This window comes from Lucilia cuprina, chromosome 4 (assembly GCF_022045245.1).
Source record: "Lucilia cuprina isolate Lc7/37 chromosome 4, ASM2204524v1, whole genome shotgun sequence".
NCBI lineage: Eukaryota > Metazoa > Arthropoda > Insecta > Diptera > Calliphoridae > Lucilia > Lucilia cuprina.
Window position 1 is genome coordinate 44,973,797 of NC_060952.1, and position 14,604 is coordinate 44,988,400.

The 14,604-nt window shown below is 26.3% G+C and overlaps 1 protein-coding gene, 1 long non-coding RNA gene and 2 other non-coding genes across 7 annotated transcripts in view; 1 reads left to right on the forward strand and 3 right to left on the reverse strand.

Moving 5' to 3' along the window:
* Positions 1-487: 487 nt before the first annotated feature.
* On the reverse strand, positions 488-560 carry Trnak-uuu. The gene has a single exon. It is a non-coding gene; the product is annotated as a tRNA-Lys (tRNA).
* A 1,053-nt stretch (positions 561-1,613) lies between these two features.
* LOC124419394 lies at positions 1,614-2,040 on the forward strand. Its single transcript, XR_006940541.1, has 3 exons — positions 1,614-1,764; positions 1,826-1,846; positions 1,930-2,040. It is a non-coding gene; the product is annotated as an uncharacterized LOC124419394 (long non-coding RNA).
* A 398-nt stretch (positions 2,041-2,438) lies between these two features.
* Trnak-uuu lies at positions 2,439-2,511 on the reverse strand. The gene has a single exon. It is a non-coding gene; the product is annotated as a tRNA-Lys (tRNA).
* A 2,835-nt stretch (positions 2,512-5,346) lies between these two features.
* The window catches only part of LOC111682816 (homeotic protein Sex combs reduced), a 51,178-nt gene continuing 41,920 nt past the window's right edge, over positions 5,347-14,604 (reverse strand). For all 4 annotated transcript variants that reach the window (XM_046949046.1, XM_046949045.1, XM_046949044.1 and 1 more), the window contains one exon: positions 5,347-6,257. In XM_046949046.1, the coding sequence (XP_046805002.1) occupies positions 5,950-6,257 (308 nt within the window). In that variant the 3' untranslated portion in view covers positions 5,347-5,949. The remainder of the gene's footprint in view (positions 6,258-14,604) is intronic.

Below are 14,604 nucleotides of genomic sequence, written 5' to 3' on the forward strand. Positions count from 1 at the left end.
TTAAAAAACAATCCAAACATACTTACTAGTGTAGGGTATATACATATGTTCAGCCATGTCCGACTATATTCATACTTGTTTTATTATTTAAAAAACAAGTTCAATAACTTCATTGTCAGCGAAATTGCAAGCTCTTCTATAACTTCCTATTTGTAAGAAAGGTTATTAAGCACTTGCCTCCTAAGTCATTAAACATTTTAAAATTATGTCAATTAAAATGATAATAACGAAGTAGTGAAAAGAGGTTTTATTAGCTTTTTAACTCACTACTTTTTAATGTATGTTTTTTTCTGAAATTTGTTTAATACGTAAAAGTTTAATAAAATAAACCATCAACAACTATCTTTACAATAAGATATTATAATAGGGATTGTGTTAGGCGTATGTGCTTTACAAGCATGCAAGAACAAATATATATAATTTATTATATTTTTTTGTTTTTTATTAATTAAAAAAATTTACAGAATGAAGACAGAAAAAAATCAGTCGCCCGAGCAGGGACTTGAACCCTGGACCCTTGGATTAAAAGTCCAATGCTCTACCGACTGAGCTACCCGGGCACATGGTGCTTCGTCGACAAAGTGGTTTTATAACACAAAGAACATAACATTAGAACTGGAACACCTAGCGGTGACTAGCTGAACATTATATATTCTGAAATTATCTAAGACAACAACCGCAAAATATTAGAGGAACTCTGTACTTACAAAACATTCACACAGTAGCAGCTCATTATAGTTGCTACACCGAATAAAATTCGGTGTTACATTCATGTAAAATTCCTTATGTTTGATATTATAGTTGTCAAATTCTTATTATTATACCAGGGATGGCAAATGCAATTTTCAAATTGTACAAAACCGAATTATAAAGTGTACTTTTTTGGGTCAGATTGTACAAAATTTATTTTTGCAAATTTATATCAATGTAGAACAAAAACATTTCAAGTCGACTTTATCATTCACTAAACTAATTTTCTACCGAATTTTACAATCGACTTTACCGCTCACATACATATATTTATGGTTAAAAAGGAAAAAAAAATATATTGTTTTTAAACATTAATTTTTTTAATCCGAGAAGGATGTGTCAATAATAATCATCAGCTCTATTTCATATATCAAGCTAATGTTTATAGGGGAGTTTCTATTTACGGCTTACGGTTTGATGGTGGATATATATGTGGGAGTCTTTATATATGGTAGAACCCTGCCAACAATTTCTATCCAAATTGTAACCATAACGTTACAGCTTATTGTTTAAAACAATCTAATTTGATGTAATCTGAGTGAATGAAAAGTGACCCCGTTCGGAAGAAACTGTTCCACCTGTTTAATACTTACTTGATGTGTCCATTTCGTTTCAGTTTCAAGTCACTTTTTTATAACTTAAAATTTCGTAAATGTAGTAAATTTCCAGTTTTGCCATAACAATAGAGAATTTGGAAAGTGTTATGATTTTATACTCTTTTATGTAATAAAATTTCTAATTTATACTGTTTTGCACTCACTAATCTCTAACTGATGTTTATTTTATATTAAACTATGTTTTAGATACATTAAATTTTAAATTAAAATTTTGTAAATTTTTTAACTTAGCACTGAGAAACACAAAATTGAGCCCTTATAGTGACTATTCAGTTCATGTATCCAAAATTGAACTCAAATTTGCTGACAGGGAAGTTTTATGAAATTAAAGTCATTTCCTGAAGAAGGGCTTGCAGGGGGCTGGGGTTTTAATCCATTTCTACTATGTAACTGACTTGTAAGTACTTAAAGTTCAAATTTAAAGAAATTTTCTAGTTCTAATCGGTTCTACCTTTCAGAAAAATAGTATCATTTCCCCGGTATTTATTTTTGTCGCATAGTGTAATTTCAATAATATTTACATATTTTGTGTTTTTTTTTTTGCTTTATAACAATTTTATAGATAGTAGCGGTTATGAAGAAATTTGCAATAAATATAAAAAGAAATAACAAAATTATTAGTAGTTAAACCATATTCATTGTACATACAAATGAAATGCATGACATTTTTGCCAGTTTCGCTTTAGAATAGTTTTATAGACAAAATATTTTTTTCGGAAAGAGTTAATGGCTTTCCCTTAATTAAAACAAAAATTTTCTCTTCAAAATTGCATTATTACATTTCGAAACGGTAAAAAAAAATTTACTTTTTCAAAAAAAATCTACAGTTTGAGTTTTGTTTATTTATTAGTATTACGATGAGGATACCGAAAGACACTGGGTAATATAAGTGTGCATTTAGAAATAAATTTAATAACAGCGCTGTAATTCTCTATTTCTTTTGCGTTTTACTCTTAAACTTGGGTCAAGGTACTTTTATAATTAATGGTAACAGTTTGTTATCTAAGTTTCTATCTTATATATGTTAAAAACAAAAATAATATATGTGTATATTATTTAAAAAACTTAGATCGCCCGAGCAGGGACTTGAACCCTGGACCCTTGGATTAAAAGTCCAATGCTCTACCGACTGAGCTACCCGGGCATATGTTCTAATTGTTGAAAATATAGATTTTCCCTATTTTTCTATTTTTAGTATTATACTAAAAATAGAACAACTGGAATATAAGAAAATCAAATCAAACGAAAACTATCAATGATCAATGAGTAATGTGATGTGTTGTCGTTTAAGTAAGAAAAGGGGAAATAAAAACACATGTTTCATTTTTATTACATTTTAAAATAATAATTTTTATTGATCTTTTTCTTGTTTTTGTTTGCATTTTAGTTTATTTTTTGTATCAACATATTATTTAATTAATTTACTTTGTTTTATTTTGTATTATTAAGTATTATAATAAATTTTTGTTGTTTTAACATATTGCGAAACTAAAGTACATTTGTTTTTGTTTTTCATATTTTATTTACTAATAATTAAATTATTTTTATAGTTTTTTATCTTTAATACATTTACAGTTGATGATAAAAATGTTATTTATTTTTATACTTATTTAACATTTTTTCTTTTTGTGGTTTTAAAAATTTTACATGGAATGCAGCATAATTTTGCTATAAAAATTCTGCAATTTTGATAAAGAATTTTAATATTTTTTTTATAAAACATGTGATTGATGTCTTAAGATTTAAGAGCGCGAGTGGGATATGCCCATTTTGTTTAATGAAAAAAAACTAAATAATATTAATTAATTTGTATAAATAAAAAAGAAAACAATAAATTTGTGCTAAAATATTTACTAGTTTATGTTGAGTTTTTATTAAAATAAGAAAGTTTATTTTTTTGCATTTTTATTCATAAACTTAAAAATTTAATAAAAATAATTAAAACTTAGTTATTTTTAAATTATGCACTAACCTTATACAATTATAAATATACTTTATTATTAAGTTTTCATTTTTTTAAATTATAATTTTTTAATTTTAATGATAGTGATCATTTTTTTATTATTTACTAAAGAGGATCGATCGTTCTTATTGAAATTATTTTTGTTTATTACGTATATTTATATATTTTTGTTGTGTTTATTACGTATATTTATATATTTTTGTTGTGTATTTTTTAATATATTAAACTAATGATAGTTAAATATTTATAATAATTTGTTTCTTTTATAAATTTATATTAAAACAACAATTAAACCTGATGTTTTTCTTATTTACTCAATAAAACCCTACTTACTGGCTAATATTTTGTAGTTTTTATTTATAAATTATTAACATTTTTACATAGATGATTTTTTACAACTACTTATTCATTTTTGTAATAGTAGACATTTAATAAAAAAACTATTGCAAATTATTTTGTAAAACGAATTTATGTATAATTCAAACAAAATTAATGTATCACCATTAAAACTATAAATATAATTAAACAAAATACTAAATTTTTATCGGCCCTGTGTTCCCGAATTTGTTTTTTTTTTATATTTTTATGTATATTATTTGTTTTTATAAAAGTTAGTTTAAAATTAAAACATTTTTAAAAAAGTAAAGCATTTGTAAGAAATATATAACAAAAACATGGGAGTAAGTCATTGAAATCTCAATTTGTAAATTGAAGTGTAGAAAGTTTATTAAAAATAGTATATTTTTACTTTTTTACAAACTGAGTTCAAATGATTTTAAAACAAAAAAATTCTTTAAAAGAATTTGTAATTGTATTGAATTTGTATAATGTTTCATAGAAAAATTTTAAGATTTTAATAATTTTAAGTACTAGCAGCATTTAATTTGATAGAAAAATAAAACAAATAAAATAAATAAAAATTTACTATTGTTGGGATAAAGGAATAACTACATTCCACTAAATTTATTTTGCTCAATATTAGAAAAATAAATAAAGGAAAGTACTTTTTTTCAAGTTTGTTTCAATTTGATAAAGTAGTAAACCAATTGCATTATGTAATTCAAAACTATTGAGTGAGCTAAATAATAAAATTTAAAACATAATAAATATTAAAAAAAATATATTATATAAAATTAACAAATTTTAAGACAAATGAATTCAAAAAATATATACTTTTGAGTTATGGGTAGGTAAAAATAATTAACAAAAGAGCACACATATAGATAAGTCAAAAATCATCTTAAGCTAAAGAAAAATAATCAAAAGCGAATTATAATTCTACAATAATAAAATATTTCTCATAGATGTTAGGAAATTTAATAAGAAATTATTACGTCAACTGAATGAATTTTGTAATATAAAGAAATTAATATACTTTTTACTGATGTATAAAAATGTATAGAAAAATATAAATACATATTTGAAAATGTGGAAAATTCGAATCAATTTTATAGCATTTCATAGATATTGAGTTTAGGATTAGGAATATATTCTATTTATTTGCCAAAATTCTAATTCGCTTTTAATTCATATAAATATACTTTATAGACTTAAAACTAACTTATTAAATACATTTTTTCTAAAACTAACTTACATAACTAAAGGCTCTTTTCGAATACTGCTTAGAGAATTAAAGGAGTTGGTTTATCATACTGGACGGCATAAAAAGATTTGTTTTTCTTTTATATAATAAAAATAAATTTAGTTTTTCTAAACTATAATTTAAACAAATAATAATGAAATTTGAACAGAAAAAATATACAAAGTATCAAAATAATTTTTAAACCAGTATTATAAACCAAAAAACAAACGAACTTTTTAAAGAATAATTGTATTTGATGTATCTCAGAAATGAAAAACATTCCTTTACACACTGCAATTATTTTGCTGTTAAATTTGTACACTTGTAATAAAAAGTTCGTTTATTTTTCTTGTAGATTAGCTCAAATCAGTTGTATTCGGAACTTCATAATTTTCTATATATTTTGATATCATTTTGATCACATCTTTGTTTTCGAGTGTTTTTTGTGTTCTTCTTCAACAAACAACAGCGGCTGATGTCATAGTTTTGTATTATTTTTAGCAGCAGTACAAGTCGTTATCATTACTGATCTCAGTATCATTACGTGTATCGCAGGCAGTTTCATTTAAAAGTGAATTTGTATCATACTCCTGCTTACAGAGCTGATGATTCTGAGGTAGTAGAAGATGATTATGAGAAGGATGTGTTTGATTACTTTGAGAATGATAATTTTCATCATCTTCTACAGCCAGATTATCGGATAATGACAATGCAGATGCCGACGATGATGACATTAGTCTCTGTTGCGGTCCAATGATAACTTGAGATCAGAATTCTTGCGGATATTTAACACAATCGGCATTTGACGTCGTTGACGACGCCACGGCTGCAGCAGAGGCGAACAGTGCATTTGTACCGCCAACGACACCACTCGTTGCACTATTAACACCTCCACCGCCGCCACCACTGCCGCCCACTAAGTCTTGGGAGTTTTGTGTTTGATAACCGCCGGCTACACTTGCTGCTGCCGCCGCCTGATATGGTTCCTGATACAACTGATTGAGCCTCTAACCAGTACCCGAAAAGTGCCACGCGTCCTATGCGCTCAAATGCGCAAACTGTGACGGATGAATATCGAATTGATGATAGGGATGACCATAGGGTCCCATATGATAGGGCACTATATTCATCGAAGCCATTTTATGTTCCTTTTTCCATTTCATGCGTCTGTTCTGGAACCAAATCTTAATTTGGCGTTCGGTTAAGCACAGAGCATGAGCGATTTCGATGCGTCTTCGGCGGGTCAGGTAACGATTGAAATGGAATTCTTTTTCAAGTTCTAATGTTTGATAGCGGGTATATGAGGTCCGTTGTCGTTTTGTTTCACCATTGGCATTAACAGTACCTGGAAGGGAGAGATAAGATAAATTTTAGTAAGAAATAACTACAGATAGTAAATAGTAATATTAGATTTTCAGTTTACTTTTAATTGAATTCTCAGTTTGACACAAGTTGACATTTGATTCATTAATACTGAAATGAATTGTGACAAAATGATTCTAAATTTAAATTCACTTCCGTTTCCTTAACATGCCATTTGGCTTAAAATAAACTCTTTGTGCAACTACTAATGCCTCCTAAATGCAATTTAAAAATAAAACATCATCCAACCTGTCCATTGCAACAATTATTGTTTTGTAGGAACATTTCTTCCTTCCCTATCGGCCGACTGAAACGCTGTAGTCCACATGAAAAATAAAATAAAACATTTCAGGAACCTTAAACACAAACTTGAGTGATGGATGATGGTTGGCTGGTTTGAAGTATGTTTTGAGGCCCAGCATATATGTTGTTGTTGTCTTAGTTGTTGCTGTTGCAAGATTGTTGGCATTTATTGTTATTTTTGTTGTAGGTTGTAGTCTGGTTACTGTCTACTGTATTATGAGGTGGTCATTAGTTTTAGTTTCTTGTCTTTCATGGCTCTTCTCCTACTTTTCGACATTTGCTTTAATACTAAAAAACTCTTTGGATTTCTTTATTCTACTTTCAGATATATATTTTTTTATTCGGTTAATTTTATTTTCAAGGATAGAAAGCACTAGTACAAACTAATAAATTTGTTTGTATTTTTGTATAGTCAGTAGTTGTCGTACATGTTGTGGCACATGGTAAAACTAAACAACATCTAAAATAAATTGGCGCGTTTTTTTGAATTCAAAAAAGAAAAACAGAATGAATGCCTTCTTGTGAACTTAAGCGTATAGAGTTTAGTATCTATGAGAGTGTGTAGATAGTTTGCTGAGTCTGTAAGTGTGTGTGGTTTGTAGTTTTTATGCTTAAATACACTTTAATTAAATGAGAGATAATTAATTTTAAGTTTAATCGGAAATTCCATTTAGAAAGATATTTTCCTTAGTGATTGATGTACTTTTGACAACATTTTAGTTTAAAGTCTTTTTTGTTTGTACTTGTTTTAGTTTCTATTTTTGGGGAAACAAACTAAAATAGCACAGTTTTTTATAGTCGAAATAACGTATCCGTCTAATGAATGAATCTAAAAGTTTTAAATGAAGATAATTAAAAGAGTGCAAACTTAATGTTGGATATTAACTAATACAAATCTTACATCTTTCTGACTACCAATTTTCGAAGAATTCACTAATTCAAGTTCCATAATTTTCCTTCTCACATGCAAACTTTCCACATATGAAAACTTTTTAACATTCGACAATTTTTGTGATGTAGGTCGTGTTTGTTTATATTCAAGTTTTTTTATTTAAATTTTAAACTACTTTTAAATACACATACATACTTTTTAGATCAAAATTAAATTAAAATTTAAACTTTAATATTATCTACTAACAATTATTAAACTGAGACAATGATTTACCCTCCTCAGTAATAGACACATCAAACACCAGGCGTTACTAGGCGTAAACAAATTTTATTGCAAACAATCAAATAAAAATCCCTCAGTTCTCGGCTAATAGAAGACCAAATTTATTAAAAACTTAAAAAAAGTCTCATTTTAATAATGACAACAAGCACTTGAATAAAATCTAAAAGTTTTGAAAAATATACAAATGTACGTTTTAATGGGATTTCTTGCACCGGGGATGTTCTATTTTTTAAATACGAGAAACAACAGATAGACAGACGATTATAACGTGTCAAACCATAATTTAGCCACTTTTTGACTTATTTAGAAAATATTGTCTAATAAAATAAGGCAACAGTTGACATTTGACTTACGGTTGAAAATAATAGAAAAATTATCTGATTTGAATAAATATGTATTTGGAAAAAAATAATAAATCTATTTGGACCAGTGGGAAATAGTCGACCATAAGACACTCTAAACAAGTTTTAAGTATATTTATATTTTGAATTATTTATTCTTTATGTTTTATTAATTCTGATATATTAAATCTTGAATATTAAAGGATGCTGTAACCACTATTAGAATACTCCAAAAAAATTTTTTGACAAATAAGCATTACTAAAGAGAATGTTAAAAATAATCGATACATGTGTCAAAATCAGGCCGTAAAAATTGTTAGCAATGTCTAGATTACATGGTAGGTTTTTTCTTTTTTAAAATCAAACTTCCTACAGCTAAATTTTCTTAGTTTTTTTTCTGTATTCCATTGTCTATCATTATTTTATATACAACCAATATTTATGTTTTTAACCAAAACCAGAAAAAAGAAGTTTCAAAAGAAGGACTGGTAGAATAACAAAACCAAATGCCACGAGCCCATTTTATTGTTTAATAATGTGGCAAGCAATAAAAAGAAGTATCTTTATGCTGTAAAAGTATTTGGCAGTTAACAATTTACCGTTAAATTTTATGTGTTTTGTCTATATGCAAAAAATGCTTTTCAGTTTTCAAATGTCTCTGTAAATGTTTTAAACAAAATTTAGCCAATATTTTCACCAGGTTGTGTACAAATAAATATGTTTGCTTGTGTTTAATACAAGGGGCGTCCAAAACGCGTTGACTATAATGAGGGGGCGTTTTATAAGCAAAGTAGCAATATTTAAACATTATTTAAACATTAGTAAAAGTAGAAGAGTTCGAAAAGGAAATTGTATAATCTAGATATATGTAGTTTGCTATATAGCTAATAAACTCTTCCTTTAGTGAAGAGTGTTTCGTTTTTTTTTTTCTTGTCATTTTAGTCAATAATTCATATACACTTATTTTTTAATAATGCCATAATCAAATATGACAGATGTTGGCCAAAACAGCAATAATATTACGGTAAGAGAACTTTTTTTGGTTAGTTTTTTATTCCTTATGTGTACATACATATGTATATTCGATTTTAGTGGCGTTATTTAACATTTTTTTATTTACTAGTTTGTCTGTTCTTTTTGAGTTGTTGAAACAGTTTTCCTGTTTTTTATTTTTGTATTTGTTGGGAATTTTGACAAATGTTTTATTCAATCAAAATTAAGTTATTGTTTAAGGGCCTTTACATGTTAGGGTGTTTGTTTATTTTTCTAATGACTTTTGATGGTATTAGGTCATGGGGTCGTTTATTTTGTTTATTTTTTAAATTTCATACATTTGGCATACTTTTCTGTACTCACTAGTTTTTAAAACGTTTAAAATGTATACAATTGCAAATGCAGGCAAACATAAATGTCCATCCGAATATGGCCTTTGGGCTCATAATTAAGTTAAATGTGTAGGGTTTCATATGATCGGCTATGCCCGACTATACATTCATACTTGTTTTAATTCTCAACATGTCTGTTCAGTTTTGCAAACGAGACGAGTGCGGGAACAGACATAATAATATTTGAAATGCTAACCCTCATTTTCTCAATGTCTTATTATTTTTTATAGAAAGAATATATTGAAAGTTTTCAGACAAACAACTATTTTAACTAGCAGATTAACTAGCGGTTAAACGGTAATTATATTTAGATTGTGGCCCTCAGAATGTTTTGTTAAAATATATAAAAATAAATATGTAAAATAAAAAAAACATATCATTTATTGATCAATTATTTATAAAATTCGTTTTATAAACCTTTGATTAATTATTACAATGTAAGTATGTCAAAAAGACACAGGGAAATGCGAGATTTTGCGTTTTAAAGTATTAACTGTTTATGAGGTGATTTTTTTAATTTTGAAAAAAGTTTATGCGTCTAGCCATACGAACTAGTTACAAAGAACTAAATATATGTATATGCAATGTACTCTAATTTCTTGTATTTATTTACTTTTCTATGCGTTTAAACTTCAAAATTCAATATCCTAACTTTTAAAACGAAGTATAATACTAGATTCTTGACTGAAAATTAAGTGTGTGTCTTGTTGAAAGTTGAAATTATTAAGTGTTATCAATGTTAATTTAAAAATTGAATTCTATAGACTTATATGTCCAAAAAACGAGCTACATTTAATTAAAATTAGTGCTTGATTAAAATTTAAAATTGAGAAATTGATTTCAGGGTAAACAGTTTCTTATAAAGATGCATTCTGAATCTAATTATTTTCGATATCTATAATAGATGAGTAGATTTTGCTGATGACATTAAATCAATTATCACACCTTCAAAATTTAATAAAACAATTGTTTTTTAATTTTTTATATTATTATTTATAATTTGTTAATAAAAAACAAGCAGAAAAAACTAAAATTTATAAACATCTCTTTTTTTGTGTAATTTTTTTAATTTGTATTTTTTTCAGTCAATATTTCATATAAGTTTACATTTGTTATTTGAATGACAATTTAAAAAACCGCTTCGTTAAGTGAGTGTTATAAATAGGGTTTCTATGACAGAAATTCCCAGAAAGCAGTTTTTTACTTATAATTTTCGAACTATATTGCCGGAAAGCCCTGAATATATAAAATTATTTTTATGATATATTATAAATTTATGAAATAAATTGAAACCCTTGGTTTAAGTGAACTATGGATATTGTAAGTTTTTGCATTGTATTTTCTTACATTTTTTAAGTTTAAATTATATGCATGTACGTCCGTCCAACTGTCTGTGTTTTTATACATAAATATTCCTTTTTATATATCTTTATAGTTAAATGTTGTATGTTAAAATGTTTGTATAGTTTTTAAGTTTTATTTTTTTTATTATAAATACAAGATATTGTATCACCTTGTTTGACAAATGACAAATACAACATATTGTGACAAGTTACTTGCGTTTCTTTATATAGTTTTTTTTTTCAAACAAAAAATATTTATATTTTTGTATTTTATTTACAAAGCTGTTATGGTTGCTGTTTAGTTTTTACACAATTCACACATATTTTGTGTATTTCGTTTTGTATATAAATTTTATAAATGTTGTTTTTACATTTGCTTTTAATAATGTTTTATTAATAAATTTTCATGTTACTGTAAATTTGTCAAATGTTTAAATAAAACTAATTTGTTACAAAATTCAGTTGTATATGTACAATAAAAAAACTGCATGTCCGATAACTTGACGATGATTCACTTTAATAAAAATACAAATTCACATACATCATCGTCATCATTATTAAGTGTCAAAAAAAGCTTATGATAAAACATCATTTGTTTATTAATATTTTTTGCTCAAACAAATCTTCCTTACCTTAAAAATTGTACACACACGCCCGCCCATATTTGATTAATGTTATATGAAATTTTCAAATCTTTAAAATTTATATTCTACAAGTAAATTGTTATCACAATGTTGATTTCCAGGCAATGGAAGTGGTAATATTATTTTTATTTCGCTAATATCATTTTGTATCTAATTTGAATTATTGTTCATTTAACCCTGACCTGTGTTACTTTATTTCGGTTTATGTCTAGAGCCAAACAAATCAAACCGAAAACTGAAATCAGTTTTAAATATTATTCACAAAATATGCAAGTTAGTTGGTAAGAAAAAAATTATAAAAAGCTATTTGTGTTCTTATATATTTGTTTTTTTCTTTTTTACTTTACTTCTTAACTTTTGTCATGATTGTCTACAAGGTGTATGCTAATATTGTGTCAATCACTGTATCCCAGCTATAGTCAATGTCAATATTGAGATCTGTCATGTCAAACAACAGTCCAGCAGCAGTCAGTCTTTGCATATCACAAGAATACGAAAAAATACGTTGCATTTTTTAAAGTACTTTTGTATGTAAAATATGTTCATGTAGACATACTTTACATTTAAAAATTTTTTTGATTTAATACCAAAAGACTACATGAATTTCATAAGTGAAATATTATGGTGCAGATGAGAACTAACTTACAAATTTTAACATTTTAACTGACTAACGATTATGTGAAGCAAACCTTATCCGGCTGAAGATTGTTTAATGATAATTGTATTCGTCTAACTATTTTATAAAGAAAACTCTATCTCACTAAAAACTTTATAAATAAATCTTTATCTGGATAAATATTTTTTAATGATATATAAGATATGAGAACTTTATCTGGCTAACAATTAAAAAAACTCCATATGGTAAAAGCTATACGGAAAAAGATTTCTAATGAAATCTTTATCATTTAAAATCTGTTATTGCTGGGGTGCCTTAGATAGCCCACTGTTAATGTCTTGCATAATCACAAACAAAAAAGTAAATAAATTTTTTTGAAAGTGTTGTTTTGTTTTTCATTTCAATTTCCATTCATGCCAGAAAAAAGACCTGTAACTTTCATTGCAAGACTACATGTTACTTTGATTCAAAACTCATGCACACACCACAACTATACAGATTTTTTCTGTTGTGTCACTTTATAAATTCTCAGATCTTTTAAGCACATTGATCATCATCCAGTTGGGATCAGGCTAAAATGCTATAACACAAATAGTAATGGACTTAACAACAAAAACAAATAAAAAGTATCTAAAAAAAGATATCTGTGTAATATTTTGCATATGTTTCAAAGAACAAACAACGGACTGCAGACATCAAAAATATACAATTGAAACTGATATGTTAATCTGTTGTCAGTACTTTTTATGTTTGTTTTTCTTTTCGACTCTCTTCTTTTCCATAATATCTCTTTGAAATGACAGATCATCACAACAATGTCAAACAACATGATCAAAACAATGCATTTGTTTCTCCACCAACTTTACATACAATTCGTACATGAATGTTTCCAATATTTTGTTCTTTGATATGAATTATAATAAAAACAAACTTAAGATACCTTAAGGTCATTTATACCAAAATACATATAACTTAATATAAAACAAATATAACTTAATATATTATTTTGAAAAGATCTTAATTTATTTTTTTATATTTTCCAAAATTTGGGTTAAAGTTGTTGCGGGTGTCGTCTTAAGATGGCCATTGACACTGTCACTTGGCTGCCCAACAAATGTGTGTGTGTCTTGTTTTTAAATATTTGAATGATGGGTTGTGTCAGGTGGCTAGCACATTAACTCTATGTTTTTTGTTGTTTTGTTTTTTTAATATTTACGAAAATTTGACTGACAGTTTTATAAACTAAGAAATTTAAGAAAAATAAATAATTAGACTAAATATATAAAAACAAATAAAAAATTGTTGTAAAACGGATACAACTGTTGGAATAATAAATTATTTGAGATTAAATATTAAGATGTTCTATTTTTAAAAATCAAAAAGAAAATGTCAAACGTTGTTGAACTTTTAATTCGTTTTATAACAAATTTACTACTTGCACCCACAATACGTATAGCATTTGTTTACTTAAAGTTTATTGATTTACTTCAGAGACTTATATTAGTACAAGGTCGTATTTACTTTAAAGTATTTTTTGATTTTTTTTTTTAGATCACTAAAAATCTGTTAGTAAGAGTAAGTTGTTTAGATTTCTTTAATAATCTTAAAAAATATTTATGTATTTCTCATCTTCTTCGTTTTTTTCCTTAAAATTGTTTTCGCTTATTTCATTTGGCCATTGTTGCTGTTGTTTTCTTTTCATAGCCAAAAGTGAAATATTAGTTTTTCAATAATATTTGATAACCTGACTGACACTTTTGTCTAATGCTTTTGTCGTGTTTTGTTCAAACGATAATAAAATAAATGTTTGGAAACATTTTGTGGCCACTTTTGACGTAGTCTTTATTTTGTTTTCTTATTTTCTTGGTAAATAAATAAAAATTGTCTAGCCAAGACAGAGATATAGAAGAATATAAATTGGAAATTTTGGAAATCAGATGATGATGTTATATATAAAAGATTTTTAAAAACGGAAAATCGGTTCATACATTGCAGCGATGTGAAAAATAGAAAACAAAGTTATTAACCACAAGTACATTTTTTGTATATAATATGTGCATAGATCGGAAAAGAAAAAAGATTGAAAATGTTCAAATCATTGTTGTGGTGCTAATATTACCGCACAAAGTTTATTTATAAGTGTCCAATTTGAATGTTTCATCGTTATTAAAAAACATCCAGGAACCAGAGTCCATTTAAAAGAAAAATATTTGATTAGAACTTTATTATGGCATACATATACATAAGTATTTGTAGAACAACTGTTAAGTATCACTGATTCTCAAATATTTCCTAAATTTATAAAGAAAAGACAATATCTAAATCACTGTTAATGATTTTAACCTATTTATACACCTCAATTGATTGAACCATTTATTAAATCATAATAAAATGTCTATATTGGAGGCATCATAAATCATCACACTTTGTTTAAATTCTTGATATTTTTTATTGTTTTTACCCAGATTATATCCACGCGACAAATTGTCCATATAGAAATGTTGAATGTTTAAATATTAAACAC